Raw genomic sequence first — 20,521 nt, 5'->3', positions numbered from 1 at the left:
TGAGGAGGAAACGTGAGGAGGACGAAACATGAGGACGAGGAAACGTGAGGAGGAGGAAACATGAAGAGGAGGAAACGTGAGGAAACGTGAGGAGGAGGAAACATGAGGAGGAGGAAACGTGAGGAGGAGGAAACGTGAGGAAACATGAGGGGGAAATATGAGGAAACATGAGGAGGAGGAAACATGAGGAGGAGGAAACGTGAGGAGGAGGAAACGTGAGGAAACATGAGGAGGAGGAAACATGAGGAAACGTAAGGAGTAGGAAACGTGAGGAGGAGGAAACATGAGGAGGAGGAAACGTGAGGAGGAGGAAACATGAGGAAACGTGAGGAGGAGGCAACGTGAGGAGGAGGAAACATGAGGAAACGTGAGGAGGAGGAAACATGACGAGGAGGAAACATGAGGAGGAAACATGAGGAAACGTGAGGAGGAGGAAACATGAGGAGGAGGAAACGTGAGGAGGAGGAAACGTGAGGAAACGTGAGGAAAAGGAAAAATGAGGGAACGTGAGGAGGAGGAAACATGAGGAGGAAACATGAGGAGGAGGAAACGTGAGGAAACATGAGGAGGAGGAAACATGAGGAAACGTAAGGAGTAGGAAACATGAGGAGGAGGAAACGTGAGGAGGAAACGTGAGGAGGAAACATGAGGAAACGTGAGGGAACGTGAGGAGGAGGAAACATGAGGAGGAAGAAACGTGAGGAGGAGGAAACGTGAGGAAACATGAGGAGGAGGAAACGTGAGGAAACATGAGGAGGAGGAAACGTGAGGAGGAGGAAACATGAGGAAACATGAGGAAACATGAGGAGGAGGAAACGTGAGGAAACGTGAGGAGGAGGAAACGTGAGGAAACATGAGGAGGAAACGTGAGGAGGAGAAAACATGAGGAGGAAACATGAGGAGGAGGAAATGTGAGGAAACGTGAGGAGGAGGAAACGTGAGGAAACATGAGGAGGAGGAAACGTGAGGAAACATGAGGAGGACACGTGAGGAGGAGGAAACGTGAGGAAACGTGAGGAGGAGGAAACATGAGGAGGAAGAAACGTGAGGAGGAGGAAACGTGAGGAAACGTGAGGAGGAGGAAACGTGAGGAAACATGAGGAGGAGGAAACGTGAGGAAACGTGAGGAAACATGAGGAGGAGGAAACGTGAGGAAACGTGAGGAGGAGGAAACGTGAGGAAACGTGAGGAAACATGAGGAGGAGGAAACGTGAGGAAACGTGAGGAGGAGGAAACGTGAGGAAACATGAGGAGGAAACGTGAGGAAACGTGAGGAGGAGGAAACGTGAGGAAACATGAGGAGGAAACGTGAGGAAACGTGAGGAGGAGGAAACGTGAGGAAACATGAGGAGGAAACGTGAGGAAACGTGAGGAGGAGGAAACGTGGTCTGATTGGTCCTCCTGTTAAGCCCCTCCCTCCCAGGACTCTGACTGACTCTCCTTCTCTTCTCGTCAGTTAAAGGATGAAGTTGGACGCTCATGTCTTCACCCTCTCATTAGTCTCTGATCATCCAGTGGAGGACGGCGCAGTGATGGATGCGTCTGCACGTCCTGCAGAGACAAAGGAAAGTTCAGGCCTTCGAGTTATTGAATAAAGAGAAAAGAAGACACTCGATGTAACAAACTGAAGCTCAGAACCATCAGCTCCTGGTTTCATCTGGTCCTGCTGGTTCTACCAAGGGTGTGAGGACAATGGTCTGAAGACAATGGTCTGAAGACGGTCTGAGGACAGTCTGAGGACAATGGTCTGAGGACAGTCTTTGGGTCTGAGGACGTCCTCCCAGAGAGAGACAGGGATGTGAGAGTGTGCGTCTGGTGTTTCCATCCATCATGTTTTTATGTTTCAGCCTCAAGGTCACAGTTTAATTATGTCTCAACTCTTCTTTTAAAAACTCTAATTAATTCCTTTTAACGGGAGACACACACATTTGTCTTTCCATCTCAGTGAGGACCAGGCTGAGATTCATCTCAGACTCCTGATTAATAAACTCATCATCTGCTTTCACATTAGAACAGACTGAAGATATATAAGAGCTGCAGTCACATTCTTCTCTGAAGCATAGCATAGCATAGCATAGCATAGCATAGCATAGCATAGCATAGCATAGCATCAGCCGTTCAGGCGGCCATCTTGCTCTGAGGTTGAGCATCTGACACTAAAATGACTTTTGTGCCATTTATGGATGTTTCTGTGAAAGAAACATCAAAACCAAGCGACAGGGAAACATTCCACAAATGTTTTATATTATTTAACTGAATCTGATGTATCTCTAAAGCAAACACAAATTTCCATTTTTATATTATAAATTCCATTGTATTATTATTACTATATATTTTTACTATTATATATTGATCCATTTTGACAAATACCCGGGAGCTATTCAATGGTGTTGCACATTGTCTGCATTTTTAATTTAACCAACCTGTGTTGTATCAGAAACAGCTGATCAGCTGATGGGGTCAAACAGCTGATCGGGTCAGAAACAGCTGATGTTACCAGAGCATCCTGCTACTTTTCCTTTTGTATCTGCTAATAAAAGCTCCTCTGCTCTGAGGTTTCTCGTAAACTGTTGCTCTGGTGTTTTGTGGCGTTTGCTTTCTGAGGCTGGATGTTTGACTTCAGATTACTGAGAGCTAATTACGTCTAACGCTGCTAATTACAGTCGTCATGTTTGCTCTGGTAGATCAGAGAGAGTTTGATTAAAGGACTAATCCACCAAAACCGCCCACAGACAAACCACAGAGAAATTCAACTTTAATATTTCTGTCACGACCAGAAACGAGACAAAGACCACAGACACAGAGACGGAATAGAGACAAAATAGAGAAAGAATAGAGAAATAATACAGAAAGAATAGTGAAATAATAGTGAAATAATAGAGAAATAATAGAGAAATAATAGAGAAATAACAAAGAAACACATAATTATAGAAATATAGAACTACAGACCTGAGGTTTGATGGTGTCTGGTGTGATTATAATATATTATTATTATACTATTAAGTCACACGTTTAGTAGATCAGTCAAATATTTTGCTACAATCTGTTGATAATGTGTTTAACTCATCTGTTATTTACTCAACAAACAGTTCAATGATTCTCTGTTATTATCACTTTTATATCATCACTGACCTTTGACTTTATGCTAATTGTTATTATTATTAATAATGACATAACCACATGTAAACTCATAACTGATTCCTTCCTGTTTCGTCTGGTTTAATAAACCTCCAGAAACGTGACCAGTAAATCAGCTGTTACATCATGTGACTTAATCTCCAAATTAAACCTGCAAACAACTCATTACTGGAGTCAATGGGAGCAATTAATGGAGGCAGGACTCTGAGGAATGACCTGCATTATTAATGAGCTCATTATCATAAGAGAGGAGGAGAATGAGGAGGAGGAAGAGGAAGAGGAGGAGGAGGAAGAGATGAAGAATGAGGAGGAGAAGGAGGAGAAGGAGGAGGAGGAGGAGGAAGAGGAGGAGGAGGAAGAGATGAAGAATGAGGAGGAGAAGGAAGAGGGGGAGGAGGAGGAGGAGCAGGAGGAGATGCTGCCTCCCATTAATCAGCTGTTGAGGGGCCTCATTGGTTTAGATTTATTTCTGTCTCGTCTCTTTATTAATGTACCTGTTCACAGGTGTGTTGATCTGAGCATGCTCAGAGGGCGGGGCCTAGTCCCATTTTACTGTTTTACATTTTACTGCCCCTTGTTGTAGTCCAGTACTTCCTGTTGTAGTCCAGTGCTCTCTGTTGTAGTCCAGTACTTCCTGTTGTAGTCCACTGCTCTCTGTTGTAGTCCAGTACTTCCTGTTGAAATCCAGTACTTCCTGTTGTAGTCCAGTGCTCTCTGTTGTAGTCCAGTACTTCCTGTTGTAGTCCACTGCTCTCTGTTGTAGTCCAGTACTTCCTGTTGAAATCCAGTACTTCCTGTTGTAGTCCAGTGCTCTCTGTTGTAGTCCGTACTTCCTGTTGTAGTCCACTGCTCTCTGTTGTAGTCCAGTACTTCCTGTTGTAGTCCAGTGCTATCCGTTGTAGTCCAGTACTTCCTGTTGTAGTCCAGTGCTCTCTGTTGTAGTCCAGTACTTCCTGTTGTAGTCCACTGCTCTCTGTTGTAGTCCAGTACTTCCTGTTGAAATCCAGTACTTCCTGTTGTAGTCCAGTGCTCTCTGTTGTAGTCCAGTACTTCCTGTTGTAGTCCACTGCTCTCTGTTGTAGTCCAGTACTTCCTGTTGAAATCCAGTACTTCCTGTTGTAGTCCAGTGCTCTCTGTTGTAGTCCAGTACTTCCTGTTGTAGTCCACTGCTCTCTGTTGTAGTCCAGTACTTCCTGTTGTAGTCCAGTGCTATCCGTTGTAGTCTAGTACTTCCTGTTGTAGTCCACTGCTCTCTGTTGTAGTCCAGTACTTCCTGGTGTAGTCCAATGCTCTTTGTTGTAGTCCAGTATTTCCTGTTGTAGTCCAGTTCTCTCTGTTGTAGTCCAGTACTTCCTGTTGTAGTCCACTGCCCTCTGTTGTAGTCCGGTGCTCTCTGTTGTAGTCCAATACTTCCTGTTGTAGTCCAGTACTTCCTGTTGTAGTCCACTGCTCTCTGTTGTAGTCCAATACTTCCTGTTGTAGTCCAGTACTTCCTGTTGTAGTCCGGTGCTATCTGTTGTAGTCCAGTACTTCCTGTTGTAGTCCAGTACTTCCTGTTGTAGTCCAGTACTTCCTGTTGTAGTCCGGTGTTGTAAATTCATCATTTCTCCCCCGGTGTTGCTTTAGTGGGCCTAGGTGTGTAAGGTGGGCGGGGTCAGAGGTCACAGGTGACAGGAGCAGATGTGTTCATTAGCAAACAGCCGCTCAGACACGACATCCATCACAGAGACAACGTGAGCTTCATGGTTCAGGAGCTGAAGGTCAAACTTAGAGAAGATCCTCTGGAATAAATGACCTAATTAACCATAATGACTATTCACTTTAATTCAGTTTAGACCAAACAGACCCAGAACCTGAAGCCTCCAGGAGCAACAGACATTCTCCTCACGTCAGAAATACCTGTGGACACCTCCGAGAAGATGATGAAGACGACACAAAGCCAGGGAAAATAAATCTTCATCCAGAGACAAACAGAGACACAGGTCTCAGCGCTTTATGCTTTGCTGCCATCTAGTGTTTATCTGAATTCATCCTCATCACAGGGAGGGAACAGAGGATCATTCACATTCATCACATCCTGTTAAAGCTCTGAGAGCAACACACAATAAGACGTTACAGAGTCACTGAAGGAAAATCTGATGCTACACAAAAACTACGACTGATTACAAAAAATGCCGCAACATTCGTTTTATGGAAAACGACTCATTTCTTTGTATTATTTTTGAAAAAAAACAACAGTGACTTTAAGTAATGAACCTGGAATTTAAAGGGTTAAAATCCTTAAAATGGGAACGCGAGGCAGGAAAGAATCAATGTGATTAAAAAAGTGAAATATTAAAGTAATAAAAATATTAAGTTATGACACGGGACAGATCTCAGTCATCACGTTCACTGAAAGAGAAAAGTTAAAGGTTAATACAGAGAATAAAACTTTCAGTTCATTAACCCATTAACGATGGAATGAAACAAGAGATCAATTTAAATTTAAATGATGTAAATGAGATTAGATTAGCATGTTGCTAAACGCTGGCTAGCTCTGGTTAGCTTCCAGCAGGTTAGACGGATGGACACAGAACCTGGGACTGAATGAGCAGCTTCACACTTTAGCTCCATCACGTCTTTATTAAATAAACAACAGTCAACAATTCTATCAGGAAACATAGAAAAGAGTTTGTCCTAAAACACAGCGTCCTCCTCCTCTGACGTGTCTCTGATTGTCTGAAGGAGTCTGATCAGCTGATGGATCCCAGGTACAGGTCAAAGGTCAACATCCGACTGTGATTTAAGTGTCTGGTCAGCTGGTGGTCAGCTGGTGCGTCCTCAGAGTGCGTCCTCAGAGTGTGTCCTCAGAGTGTGTCCTCAGAGTGTGTCCTCAGAGTGCATCGTGGAGCGGCGCCATGAGCAGCTGCAGCTCTTTGAAGGCGCTGCCATGACGACCGACCTGAGACGACTTGTTCTTCACCACGTTACTGAGATTCTTCAACATCTGGAAGCACGACCTGCACCTCTGGAGTCTGTAGGACAGAGAACATAGACAGGACAGACACAGTCACCATCACCATCATCACCTTCATCACCTTCATCACCTTCATCACCTTCACCACCATCACGCTGCTGAGAGGCGGAGCTTCACAGCACCACCAGACATCGATAAGGAAAAATTACTTATGTGTAATTATGGTTTGGCTACATGTAGGACAAGTATTGAACGGTGTAGGACAGGTATTGGACAGGTATTGGACAGGTATTGAATAGGTGTTGGAGACAGGTGTAGGACAGGTATTGGACAGGTGTAGGACAGGTGTTGGACAGGTGTAGGACAGGTGTAGGACAGGTGTAGGACAGGTATCGAACGGTGTAGGACAAGTATTGGAAAGGTGTAGGACAAGTATTGGACAGGTGTAGGACAGGTGTAGGACAGGTTTTGGACAGGTGTAAGACAGATGTAGGACAGGTATTGGACGGTGTAGGACAGGTGTTGGACAGGTGTAGGACAGGTATTGGATGGTGTAGGACAGGTGTTGGACAGGTGTAGGACAGGTATTGGATGGTGTAGGACAGGTGTTGGACAGGTGTTGGACAGGTGTTGGAGACAGGTGTAGGACAGGTATTGGACAGGTGTTGGAGACAGGTGTAGGACAGGTGTAGGACAGGTGTAGGACAAGTATTGGACGGTGTAGGACAGGTGTTGGAGACAGGTGTTGGAGACAGGTGTAGGACAGGTGTAGGACAGGTGTTGGACAGGTGTTGGAGACAGGTGTTGGAGACAGGTGTTGGACAGGTGTAGGACAGGTGTTGAACAGGTGTAGGACAGGTGTAGGACAGGTGTAGGACAGGTGTAGGACAGGTGTTGAACAGGTGTAGGACAGGTGTTGAACAGGTGTAGGACAGGTGTTGCTCACCTCTCCTCTCGGGTGATGTCCACTCCCACAGAGGGCGTGGCCTTGAGTGTGTCAGAGATGAGGATCCAGAAATGTTTCATGATGAGTTTCAGAGACAAACATCCGGTTTGGACATAGCTGCAGAAGACAGAAAGCACGTCTCTGATTGGCTGATTACTGTCATTATTTACTTTAGTGTTAGAAAATGTCTCCGTATCCGTCCCCTTCACAACACACATGTCTCAGGGACAGAAGACACCGTTGTTTCAGTTGTTTTGTGTCTGGGACGTGTGAAGAAACTAACAATAAAGCTGACAATGATTGGTTGATTGGTCGAGGCTCTGCTCTGATTGGTCTGGGCTCTGCTCTGCTCTGATTGGTCGAGGCTCTGCTCTGCTCTGATTGGTCTGGGCTCTGCTCTGCTCTGATTGGTCGAGGCTCTGATTGGTCGAGGCTCTGCTCTGCTCTGATTGGTCGTGGCTCTGCTCTGCTCTGATTGGTCGTGGCTCTGCTCTGCTCTGATTGGTCGTGGCTCTGCTCTGCTCTGATTGGTCGTGGCTCTGCTCTGCTCTGATTGGTCGAGGCTCTGCTCTGCTCTGATTGGTCTGGGCTCTGCTCTGCTCTGATTGGTCGTGGCTCTGCTCTGCTCTGATTGGTCGAGGCTCTGCTCTGCTCTGATTGGTCGTGGCTCTGCTCTGCTCTGATTGGTCGTGGCTCTGCTCTGCTCTGATTGGTCTGGGCTCTGCTCTGCTCTGATTGGTCTGGGCTCTGCTCTGCTCTGATTGGTCGAGGCTCTGCTCTGCTCTGATTGGTCGAGGCTCTGCTCTGCTCTGATTGGTCAAGGTTCTGCTCTGCTCTGATTGGTCTGGGCTCTGCTCTGCTCTGATTGGTTGAGGCTCTGCTCTGCTCTGATTGGTTGAGGCTCTGCTCTGATTGGTCGACCCTGTTGGACTCACCTCTCATATTTACTCTGCAGCAGTTTGTCGATCTGAGGGAGGACACTGGTGCACAGGTCCAACTTCCACAGAGTCCTGAAACAACAACCATGTGTTAAACCCCGTGTGAACTAGGACTGGATTTAAACCACGTGCTAGGCTCCTCCCCTCAAAGACACCAGAGGACACCCCCCCAGAAGGCCCATGTCCATTCCCTGAGGAGTCACCACTAGGGGGCTCTACACCAGTAGGAAGGTGGTCATAATGTTATGGCATGTCTACATGTGTAGGCGCTTGCTTGACTCACGGGTGGAGGTTGATGATGTTGAGGACGTCCACCACTATGGACAGGTCACTCATGGAGACGGCAGCGTCCAGAGCGCTCTGGACACAAAAGACATTAAGTCAGAGACATCACAGATGGACAGGAGGACAGATGGACAGGAGGACAGGAGGACAGGAGGACAGGAGGACGGGAGGACAGGAGGACGGGAGGACAGATGGACAGGAGGACAGATGGACGGGAGGACAGGAGGACAGATGGAGAGGAGGACAGGAGGACAGATGGACAGGAGGACAGGAGGACAGATGGACGGGAGGACAGATGTGCAGATGGACAGGAGGACGGGAGGACAGGAGGACAGTCTGACCTTGATGTCCTCTCTGGCCCACACGGCCCGGACCGTCTCCAGGTTCTTGTGTCGGCTGCTCAGCATCACACTCATGGTGTCGTGTCCCTTCTTGATCTGGGACAAAGCGTCCTCGTCCCCCAGAGCTCCAGGCCTGTGATTGGCTGCAGGCTGAACCACAGACACACCCACTTCACTCCAGACTCGTCTCTGATTGGCTGAGCGCTGACCAATAGAGCTCCGGGCGTCACATGACTTTTAATTTTGTTGTTGATGAGATTTTGGCAAAAAAAACTGACCAATAAGGACAAAAGTGTCCTCTACAAAAATGTCCTTAAAATATCACGTTAATATTTATTTCATTAAATCTGTTAATCCACTTCAGTCATGATCATAATCTGTGTTTAAGCTTTATATTCCAGTGGCTGTGAAGGCAGCACTGATTCATTCATTTATAAAAACAAACAGAAATGGAAATATTTGTTGGTTGTTGGAGCCGTGGAAACGCTGATGATTAGGAGGTTCAATTAGGTTCAAAACTACAACTCCCATTAAAACACAGTGTAAGAGTGGAGCATTATGGGAGTTGAGTTTGGCTAAAACATAAACACTTTGCCAAATATAAAGTAAAAAGTTATGATGGACAGATCGAAGATAAAGGAGGCTTGTGTCCCCATCAGGACAGATTAAATATCAGGACTCAACCTTTCAGGCATTAAACTGTCGGCGTGGACAAAGTTCATATCCAGATAAAAACTACGTGACATGATTATGAATAACTACGTCATTTACTCTGGAGTCAGTGAAAATTTATCGCAGAAATCCACACGTAAACTACACGTAATCCACACGTAAACTATACGTAATCCACACGTAATCTACGCTGTGGGAATCTGATAAAAACACTATTCTGAGAACAGTTAATCAAGAGGAAGCTGCAGACGACACATTCACTTCATGTTTTAAACAATCACGTTTCTTTTTCAAAGTTTTAAAGAGAATGTATCATCCTCAGCTTCCACTTTAACTGTTCACATTCACAGACACATTGACTGTAACTGGACAAGAACCAGTTAATTAGTGACTCCCAGTTAATGATTTAGAAGTGTAGAAATGTTTCCCTGCTCATACGGTGGAGACGTGACTCAGCTGCCACAGCTTTATACTCACAGGCAGGAAGTCGGCCACGTTCAGACCAATGGGCTCGTTCCTGGTGCTGGGGATGAGTTTGGGCTGAGCTCTGGGTTTGGCTGTGGAGGGGGGAGGCTGGCTGGAGGGGGGGGGCTCTGGACGCTGGACCACTGTGGGCTCCACCCTCTGGACGGGGGTGGAGGAGGCCAGTGGAGGAGCCTTAAAAGACATCAGACATGGTTCAGACAGGTCCAAGAAACAACAAACCTCGTCACTGAGAGGAACAGAAACAGTGCTGCACCTTTTACTCCATAAATAACTAAACAAAACACTGCAAAAAACAACTGCAATTAAACACAACTGTTCCATTATTTGACATCACATCTGCACCAACGTCACTTATTAACTCACTATGTGACATTTTAACAAGTTTAGAAAATAGTTCATTTATATAAATCATTCACTGGGAATTAACACAGTCTGAACTCGAAGGTCCAGGTGTGTGAAGGTCCAGGTGTGTCGGGGTCCAGGTCTGTGAAGGTCCAGGCCTGTGGAGATCCAGGTCTGTGGGGGTCCAGGTCTGCGAAGGTCTAGGTCTGTGAAGGTCCAGGTGTGTGAAGGTCCAGGTGTGTCGGGGTCCAGGTCTGTGAAGGTCCAGGTCTGTGGGGTCCAGGTGTGTCGGGGTCCAGGTCTGTGGAGATCCAGGTCTGTGGGGGTCCAGGTCTGTGAAGGTCCAGGTCTGTGGGGGTCCAGGTCTGTGGGGGTCCAGGTCTGTGAAGGTCCAGGTGTGTCGGGGTCCAGGTCTGTGAAGGTCCAGGTCTGTGGGGGTCCAGGTCTGTGGGGGTCCAGGTCTGTGAAGGTCCAGGTGTGTCGGGGTCCAGGTCTGTGAAGGTCCAGGTCTGTGGGGGTCCAGGTGTGTCGGGGTCCAGGTCTGTGAAGGTCCAGGCCTGTGGAGATCCAGGTCTGTGGGGGTCCAGGTCTGTGGGGGTCCAGGTGTGTCGGGGTCCAGGTCTGTGAAGGTCCAGGTCTGTGAAGGTCCAGGTCTGTGGGGGTCCAGGTCTGTGGGGGTCCAGGTCTGTGAAGGTCCAGGTCTGTGAAGGTCCAGGTGTGTCGGGGTCCAGGTCTGTGAAGGTCCAGGTCTGTGGGGTCCAGGTGTGTCGGGGTCCAGGTCTGTGAAGGTCCAGGTGTCGGGTCCAGGTCTGTGAAGGTCCAGGTCTGTGGGGGTCCAGGTGTTCGGGGTCCAGGTCTGTGAAGGTCCAGGCGTGAATCCAGTCTGTGGGGGTCCAGGTCTGTGGGGGTCCAGGTCTGTGGGGGTCCAGGTGTGTCGGGGTCCAGGTCTGTGAAGGTCTAGGTCTGTGAAGGTCCAGGTCTGTGGGGGTCCAGGTCTGTGGGGGTCCAGGTCTGTGGGGGTCCAGGTGTGTCGGGGTCCAGGTCTGTGAAGGTCCAGGTCTGTGGGGGTCCAGGTGTGTCGGGGTCCAGGTCTGTGAAGGTCCAGGCCTGTGGAGATCCAGGTCTGTGGGGGTCCAGGTCTGTGGGGGTCCAGGTGTGTCGGGGTCCAGGTCTGTGAAGGTCTAGGTCTGTGAAGGTCCAGGTCTGTGGGGGTCCAGGTCTGTCGGGGTCCAGGTCTGTGAAGGTCCAGGTCGTAGGTTGAAGGTCCAGGTCTGTGAAGGTCCAGGTGTGTCGGGGTCCAGGTCTGTGAAGGTCCAGGTCTGTGGGGGTCCAGGTCTGTGGGGGTCCAGGTCTGTGAAGGACCAGGTCTGTGGGGGTCTTTTGATTCCTGTCATAAGCTGATGGTTAGGGTGAGCTCTGCTGCCCCCTAGTGACTGGAGGCTGTTTATGGTTTCGTATGAACTGGAGTCTGACCCCCCCGGTCTACAGTCAGATGTCCTCCCACCCAGCTGATGTAACTGGAGACCAAATTTAAGTGAGGGCTCTCTGCATTAATGTGAGCCCAACCTAAACTCCCCAGCACAGGTGTCAAACATACGGCCCGTGGGCCCAAAGTGGCCCCCGCCAGAGGGCAAAGACTAAAGATTGCATTTTTTTCAATGAAAATTTAGTCAGGACACAACTAGACAGGACACAACACTTACCTTACTGGTCTGGTCCACTCCAGGTCAAACTGGGCTGAATGTGGCCCTGGAACTAAAATGAATTTGACCCCCCAGGTCTAACCTGGTGGTGCTGCGTTCACTGACCTGCTGCTTGTCAGGAAAAGGAGAAGTCAAGTCCTTCAGCTGGCGGCCGATGGCCAGGATGGTCTCTGGGAGGAAGGAGGACAACAGGAGCATCAGAGAGGAGTCTCTACACCAGGTGTGTCCAAAGTTGGAGCCATGTGCCAATGGATTTTATACGGCCCCATGTTTTATCTAATAATCTGGTATTTTCAGCTCAGAAATGGAGCCTGAAGTTCCTTTTCCCCACTGTTGAAAAACATTTGAGATAGATGTGAGATATGAGCTTATACCTCTTAATTCAACATGGAACCCAGGTTCTTAAACTCTTCTGAGATTTAAGTTTTAACTAGAGCTGTCAAAGTGAACTCGTTAATATTAATTAATCATCATCAGGATTAATGTGATTAATGAAGCATCTGCAGCAGAACGACTGTGAACGTGTCTCAGTTTGTCCAAGTAGCAAGCACCAGCTGATCCGGTAGTGACAGGCAGCAGAACCAACCCATAAAGATGGAAGACGCTAAACAGCACGTTGGTCCTCTCCATGGGACATTTGAGGACAAAGAAACCAAGAGGGACCAGTGGAGACACATAAAGTATCGTCACACTCTGCAGGAAGGAGTTTTCTTTCCAGCTTCAAACAGCACATGAACCAAGCCAAGCATACGTTAGCCGGGGATTCTGCTAGCACTTGGGCTAACGCGGCTAACAGCTGGAGACAAACCAAGACAAACCAAGACAAAGACAAGCTGCCGATGCTGCTGCTAATATGTGTCCACTCCTGCAGCCACTGTTCACTGGGAGACACTGTTCTCAATAAGAAGCGTCAGCTCTCCTCTGGTTGGACAATGTCCACAAGTTAGTCTGTCTCCGTAGCAACAGGGACACACTCATGTGGACACATGGTGGACAAACAAAGACACAAAAAGGTGTTATGTTGAATGAACTCGTTCAGTGCAGATATATTCTCTTCTTCCTGGAGTCTGTTCATCATCAACAATCAATAGAGATTAAACAGAAGGAGATTTAATCTGATTAATCAGAATGAATCCACATCAACCTGAGATTAGTCTGATTAAACATTTAATGGTTTGACAGCTCTAGTCTCTGGTAGAACTCACCGTCCTCTGGAGGAGCAGGGAAAGGCTCTGAGATCTTGGGAGGAGTTCGAGCTGGAAGAGACGAGACACGAGGCTGTAACTGACTTCACATCTTCATTGTAGATGTGAAAGAAACAACCACATTGGATGAGAGGACTGTTCTGATCCTGTGATCCACCTACAGATGGCGTTCTTGGGCTGGAAGATCTCCTTATAGTCCTCGGCGTTGTGGATCTCAGCTGACGACAGCTTCTCGTCTGCCTCGTCCTCACTGGGGCTCCGCCTCTCGCCATCAGGGCTCCGCCTCTCAGCATCTGGACGCTGCTTCACTCTGACGACATCATGACATGTGACACTGAATGAAGTTTCCTCAGTAACGCTGGTTTCAGACAGAGACCAATCTGATCCTCATGATCAGTTCTTATTGTGGTTGTTGTGTAGTTGTGTTACCTCTGAGAGGTGGTTGTGGGTCTCTTCTCGTAGTTGCGGCGTAGGGCTGCTGCTTTCGGATCCTTGGGCTCTGGGAGCGGCTGGTTGTCCTGGATAATTCCTTGGATCACAGAGCCTCCGCTCTTCTTCACCCTCTTCAGATCGACCACGAAGGACGACACACTGGACAGCTGGTGAGACACGCCGATCTGACAGGGACACCGGAGCATCAAACACGGGCCCTGGCCACTTCATTAGGTACAGTAGCAGCACCAGTCCTGCTCTAGGTCTGGTGTCCATGAAGGTTCTGCTGTTTTCACTGTGTAGAACTATTGAACTGAGTGTCCCTAATGTTATGACGCAGTGGGCTGGGATAAGTAACGGAAACATTTTGATGTTTAATTCGATCCACTTTAACAGAACCACAAACAACGATCCTTCAGGTCAACTCAGCATTATTTCCTAATGCAGTGGCCAGGTGTTCCTAATGCAGTGGCCAGGAGCTCCTAATGCAGTGGCCAGGTGTTCCTAATGCAGTGGCCAGGAGCTCCTAATGCAGTGGCCAGGTGTTCCTAATGCAGTGGCCAGGTGTTCCTAATGCAGTTTCCTAATGCAGTGGCCAGGAGTTCCTAATGCAGTGGCCAGGTGTTCCTAATGCAGTTTCCTAATGCAGTGGCCAGGTGTTCCTAATGCAGTGGCCAGGAGTTCCTAATGCAGTGGCCAGGTGTTCCTAATGCAGTGGCCAGGAGTTCCTAATGCAGTTTCCTAATGCAGTGGCCAGGTGTTCCTAATGCAGTGGCCAGGAGTTCCTAATGCAGTTTCCTAATGCAGTGGCCAGGAGTTCCTAATGCAGTGGCCAGGAGTTCCTAATGCAGTGGCCAGGTGTTCCTTATGCAGTGGCCAGGTGTTCCTAATGCAGTGGCTGGCTACGTACCAGCTGCTGGCTGCAGATGGCCAGGTCCGATACTTTTCCCCATCCGACTGGAACCAGGTCAAAGCAGCGGTCGGGCTCCCAGCCAAAAACCCTCAGAGAGTCAGAGGCTCCACTGAACAGGCAGGAGCCATCTGGACTGAACAAGACGCACCTGAATACACCACAGGGTCAGAAGTCAGGGGTCAGAAATTAAAGGTCAGAGGTCATGTACCAGAGACTCTATGTCTGTAATAGAGATAAAACTCACCTGACTGGAGTAGTGTCGCCCTCCAATGAACCAATCATCGTAAACTTCTCCAGGTCCCACAGTTTGATTGACCTGCAGGAAACGTGGAGGAAACATGGAGGGAATAAGGAGGAAATAAGGAGGAAACATGGAGGAAACGTGGAGGAAACGTGGAGGAAACATGGAGGGAATAAGGAGGAAACATGGAGGAAACAGGAAGAAAACATGGAGAAAACATGGAGGAAACATGGAGGAAATAAGGAGGAAACATGGAGGGAACATGAAGGAAATAAGGAGGAAACATGGAGGAAACATGGAGGAAATAAGGAGGAAACATGGAGGGAACATGAAGGAAATAAGGAGGAAACATGGAGGAAACGTGGAGGAAACATGGAGGGAATAAGGAGGAAACATGGAGGAAATAAGGAGGACATAAGGAGGAAACATGGAGGAAACATGGAAGAAATGAGGAGGAAACATGAAGAAAACATGGAGAAAACATGGAGGAAACATGGAGGAAACATGGAGGAAACATGGAGGAAATAAGGAAGAAATAAGAAGGAAACATTGAGAAAATAAGGAGGAAATATGGAGAAAATAAGGAGGAAACATGGAGGAAATAAGGAGGAAATAAGGAGGAAACATGAAGGAAATAAGGAGGAAATATGGAGGAAACACAGAGAAAATAAGGAGGAAACAAGGAGGAAACATGGAGGAAATAAGGAGGAAACATTTAATATATCTGAAGGTCTGGTACCTGTCGGAGCTCCCGGATGCCAGCAGGTATTCGTTGGGGTGGAACTGGACGATGTTGACGGCTGCAGTGTGAGATTTGAACTCAGTGATGGTTTTCCCCTGAGTCAGGTCCCAGAGCTGAGACAAGAGACAAGAGGACACAGCTGAGACAAGAGGACACAGCTGAGACAGAGTTTGTTTCTAGAAGGTCATCAGCTTGTTCTCGATCCCTTTTGACAATAACAGACACAAGTCATGAAACAGGCTTTTAGATCAGAAGCTCCTTAAACATCTCAGGAGTCTGTGATTAATGTGAGATGTTAATAATAATACTCTTCATAAGCTTCGTTAAGTTACGTTAGAGTTATTAAAAGGTTGTTTAGCCTTTGAAAGTGAGTCTGATGTGAACAGAGCATGTGTGACAATGGGATCATGAGGGATTTGTTAGAAATAAATTAAACATAAACTCTTAATTGATCTCCATTTAAAGATCTGACATCAGTTTGTCAGAAACCTCAGCTGATGAGCCACCACAACAAATAAATAAATAATAATCCTTAGTCATGAAGCCTGACTGATAAAAAACAGCTGGAAATGGGCCTAGCTTCATGCAACCTGTCAAAAAATAACTTCAGATTGGAAACTTCTGATGTTGGTCTTTCAAATCTCCGTCTCCTTTGTCCAGCTCTGAAGACAGAGTCAGGATTTAAGAAGACAAATGAAAGACAAAGAGATGGAGGAGACGACACAAACCTCTGGAACCAACAAGCTAATCTGGATCAAATCTCTCTCAGAAGACAAACTGAGTCAGGATATCGTAATACCCAGGAAACATGGAGGAAACATGGAGGAAACATGGAGGAACCATGGAGGAACCATGGAGGAAACATGGAGGGAACATGGAGGAAACATGGAGGAAACATAGGGGAAACATGAGCCGAGCAGAGCAAGGAAACATGGAGGAAACATGAAGGAAACATGAAGGAAACATAGAGGAAACATGGAGGAAACATGAGCCGAGCAGAGCAAGGAAACATGGAGGAAACATGAAGGAAACATGAAGGAAACATAGAGGAAACATGGAGGAAACATGAGCCGAGCAGAGCAAGGAAACATGGAGGAAACATGGAGGAAACATGGAGGAAACATGAAGGAAACATGGAGGAAACATAAACATGGAGGAAACACGTAGGAAACATGGAGGAAACATGGAGGAAACATGAAGGAAACATGGAGGAAACATGGAGGAACCATGGAGGAACCATGGAGGAAACATGGAGGAAACATGAAGGAAACATGGAGGAAACATGGAGGAAACATGGAGGAAACATAGAGGAAACATGGAGGAAACATAGAGGAAACATAGAGGAAACATGGAGGAAACATAGAGGAAACATGGAGGAAACATGGAGGAAACATGGAGGAAACATAGAGGAAACATGGAGGAAACATAGAGGAAACATGGAGGAAACATGGAGGAAACATGGAGGAAACATGGAGGAAACATGGAGGAAACATGGAGGAACCTGGAGGAAACATGAGGAAACATGGAGGAAACATGAGGAAACATGGAGGAAACATGGGGGAAACATGAGGAAACATAGAGGAAACATAGAGGAACATGGAGGAAACATAGAGGAAACATGGAGGAAACATGGAGGAAACATGGAGGAAACATAGAGGAAACATGGAGGAAACATAGAGGAAACATGGAGGAAACATGGAGGAAACATGGAGGAAACATGGAGGAAACATAGAGGAAACATAGAGGAAACGTGAGCCGAGCACCAGGACGTACTTTGACAGTGCAGTCGTCACTCGCCGACGCCAACCACTTCCCGTCAGGGCTGAAGGCCAAACTCCTGACGGCCTGAGTGTGACCCTGCAGTGTTTAAATGTTTGAACGTCATCGTTGAACATGTGTTCGCTGGCACATCCAGAGCTGAACATCTGAGATCTACTGGTAACAAGCACCATTCTCACCTTGTACCTGAACACGTAGCCCTTCCTCCTCACGTCCCACAGCTGGAAACACAAAGACCAGTCCATGAATGAAAGCTGAGAACAAAGGGAGCATCCCAGTCCGGTAAATACCTTGATGTTGGTGTCCGTGGAGCTGGAGGCCAGGAAGTCTCCGAACGGGTGGAAGCCCAGACTGGTGACGCTGGCTTTATGTCCCATCAGAGTCCTTAAAACTGAGGACAGAGACACGGACAGAGACAGAGACTGGTTTCAGACCTGGCCCTGGACCGGTTATGGACTAGTACTGGATGTGGTTTTGGACTTGGACATTCTGCTGGTCCCTGATGGACCTGATGATGGAGCGGTCATGGACCAGAGGGGATCTTACTCTTAGCGGCCTCCAGGTCCCAGACCCGGATGGATCCAGACTGAGACCCGGCCACGACCTGCTCCTCCGACACGTTGAACTGGACACACTCCACCGGGTTCTTGTGACCGGTCAAACTCTGAGGACAGACATTAGTATTAATGATTATTCTCTTCTATTCTTCTGCTTTATTTTATATATCATTCATTCTTCTTCCCGACCAGCACCACACACTCGTAGCTCTGCTGATGAGCTGGAGGAATAAAGCCAGTAGCTGCGTTTCCATCCAGTCTGTATTGTGATATTTGGGTTTTGTGCGTTTCTGTGCGAATGGACGCAGCATGTCTCACCATGATGCAGTTGGCCTTGCTCACGGCCCAGATGTTGACCCTGCAGTCCTCTCCTCCCGTGGCCAGTAGCCGCCCGGAGCTTTTCCCCAGAGACGAGCAGGACACGCTGCTGGCGTGAGCCTCGAACTCCTCTGGACAACCAGGGACACATTCAGGTCAGAGGACCACAAACGCTCACCAGACACAACACATTCACGTGAGAGAGTTTCTACTCACGCAGTCGCCAGGAGATCTTGGTGGAGCTGGAGGACGCCATGGTGGTCGCCGTGGAGACGGGCTGCTGCGTTTGGACAGATGGACCGAAGCTGAGGCTAATTCATGACATCAGCTTCTCAACTACTGGTCTGAGCCTGGTCCACCTGCAGGGACAGAGGACAGAGGACAGAGAGAGGACAGAGGACAGAGGACAGAGAGACAGAGAGACAGAGGACAGAGGACAGAGGACAGAGAGACAGAGAGAGGACAGAGAGAGGACAGAGAGACAGAGGACAGAGGCAGAGAGACAGAGGACAGAGAGAGGACAGAGGACAGAGAGACAGAGGACAGAGAGACAGAGGACAGAGAGACAGAGGACAGAGGACAGAGGGACAAAGATAGAGAGACAGAGAGACAGAGAGAGGACAGAGGACAGAGGACAGAGACAGAGGCAGAGACAGAGAGACAGAGAGAGGACAGAGGGACAGAGGACAGAGGACAGAGGACAGAGGCAGAGGCAGAGACAGAGAGACAGAGAGAGGACAGAGGGACAGAGTCATTGGAACGACTTAGTTAATTAATTAAACCTGATGCAGTTTGTAAGTACTTCGTACTTTTACTTTATTTAATCGTACGTTACAGTTTTTATCGAACTCATTCTGTTTAGTTCTGTCTCGTCTTGTTGCTGGAACAACTACGTTTCAGGATCAAGTCTCATCTTATACATCGAACTTGAATCTGAAGTGAATCTAATGATCCTGAGGATCAGTTTTCTGATCAGTGCAGGACTTTTCATTTACTACTTTAGAAGTTTAGCTACTAAAAGTATTAGGAGCTGGTGTTATTTTATCATTAATGGTGTATTAACTTTATACAGTTATATTAGATCCATTTCTTAGTTTAAATGTCAGTATGTTTGATGCTTGCTGCTCTCTATGTTGTTCCCTCTTTATTGTCTGTTGTTAACTTGACTAAATCCTGTTTAAAGATATGTTTTATTACTGTGCTGAAGCTGGACCTCAGTTTTTAACTTGCTTACTTTTTATGTCCCAATAAAAACCTGGAGACGTGAATTTAATCTTTCTGTTTCCCTCAGAACTAGCAACAAACTGAGCAGAAACACTTTTAGGATATTTAAGAAAACGTCAGGACATGTTTCAGTGGATCACAGGAAAATAAAGCGTTTCCAGATTATAATAAAAGGCCTGACTAAGAAGACGAAGAAGAACTTTATTGTCACTGCGCACAAGTTACAACGAAATTTAGTTTAGCAGCAATTTCTAGTAGCAGCTTCAGGTCAGCGGTTTATAAAGGTTATATACATATATACGTATATATACATATAATAAAACCTCTGTGTCAGCTACAATATACATATAGTGCAGCATTTCAGATGACGTGAGAAACCGATTAGTTGATGGACCAGTAAAATAAACAGTTAAGTTATAAGATGCTAACACAGCTAACTTCGTGATCACTAATCTCATTGAGAAGCTCAGTTAAACTAATTAATCACTCCAACAAACTAGAACCCTCGGATGTTAGTTCCCTGACTTAGATTAACTCTAACTAGCTGGTGGTGGATTAGTTAAATAGCCGTTAGCTGCTCTACCCAGAGAATGCAGCTAATCACCGACATCTGCTGAGGGACCCGCGGACACAGGTATCCGTGTCTCTACCTTCGTGGGACGATGTCTCTACCTTCGTGGGTCGGTGTCTCTACCTTCGTGGGTCGGTGTCTGTGGATCATGTGAACCCTCGAGGAGCGTAAAGTTGAAGCTGAACAACTTGTTGACGCTCTAGTTGCCCCTCGGCTGTAGCTTAGCAACAGACCTCACTTCCGCGTACGTCACCGACCGCTTGTTGAATAGTTCAACTTTATTAACAACAGAGACACAAACACGGAGATAAAATTTCATGATCCACAGGGGAAAATACTTGGTCACAGTAGCTTAGCTGCTCATAAAAACACTTAAAAATCACAAGTAAAAAGAGAGATAAAATAAAATAAGATTAAAATAAGTAATAAGTAATATCTAGTATAAATAAAATAAAAGAGAAAATTGCATATAATATTAGTAGTGCAATATTATAATAATAGTGTAATAATATATATAAAATGAATGAATCAATACTATTAAATAAAATGGTATAAAAGTAAAATAGAAGAACATAGAAGGAGAACTTTAATGTCATTGCACACAATAATAAATGAATAGTGTGTAAATATAATATTTCTTTATAGAGTCTATGGACATATAGAGTCAGGCTTTATTCTACTTTTAATGTATTTACTTTCATATTTATTTCATATAAAAATAAACTACCTGAA

The 20,521-nt window shown here is 46.8% G+C and overlaps 1 protein-coding gene across 3 annotated transcripts; it reads right to left on the bottom strand.

The window, feature by feature from the left end:
• Nucleotides 1-5,721: 5,721 nt before the first annotated feature.
• On the bottom strand, nucleotides 5,722-20,065 carry katnb1 (katanin p80 (WD repeat containing) subunit B 1). 3 transcript variants are annotated; one of them, XM_047581001.1, is made up of 20 exons: nucleotides 19,913-20,065; nucleotides 18,211-18,353; nucleotides 17,995-18,125; nucleotides 17,666-17,783; nucleotides 17,410-17,510; nucleotides 17,299-17,340; nucleotides 17,114-17,197; nucleotides 15,338-15,453; nucleotides 14,602-14,673; nucleotides 14,355-14,505; nucleotides 13,442-13,629; nucleotides 13,174-13,322; nucleotides 13,013-13,063; nucleotides 11,913-11,977; nucleotides 9,754-9,933; nucleotides 8,605-8,754; nucleotides 8,262-8,338; nucleotides 7,976-8,050; nucleotides 7,041-7,157; nucleotides 5,722-6,152 (listed from the first exon to the last, which is right to left on the bottom strand). In XM_047581001.1, exons 2-20 carry the CDS (start codon nucleotides 18,248-18,250, stop codon nucleotides 6,011-6,013), a joined length of 2,049 nt encoding a protein of 682 aa, XP_047436957.1. In that variant the 5' UTR covers nucleotides 18,251-18,353; nucleotides 19,913-20,065; the 3' UTR covers nucleotides 5,722-6,010. The 3 variants fall into 3 exon arrangements, with proteins under 3 accessions (XP_047436957.1, XP_047436956.1, XP_047436955.1); XM_047581000.1 differs by having other exon boundaries at nucleotides 19,891-20,053; XM_047580999.1 differs by having other exon boundaries at nucleotides 19,869-20,050.
• Between the last annotated feature and the right edge of the window lie 456 nt (nucleotides 20,066-20,521).

Source organism: Mugil cephalus, chromosome 3, assembly GCF_022458985.1.
Source record: "Mugil cephalus isolate CIBA_MC_2020 chromosome 3, CIBA_Mcephalus_1.1, whole genome shotgun sequence".
Classification (NCBI taxonomy): domain Eukaryota; kingdom Metazoa; phylum Chordata; class Actinopteri; order Mugiliformes; family Mugilidae; genus Mugil; species Mugil cephalus.
This window is presented reverse-complemented; position numbering and strand designations above follow the sequence as displayed.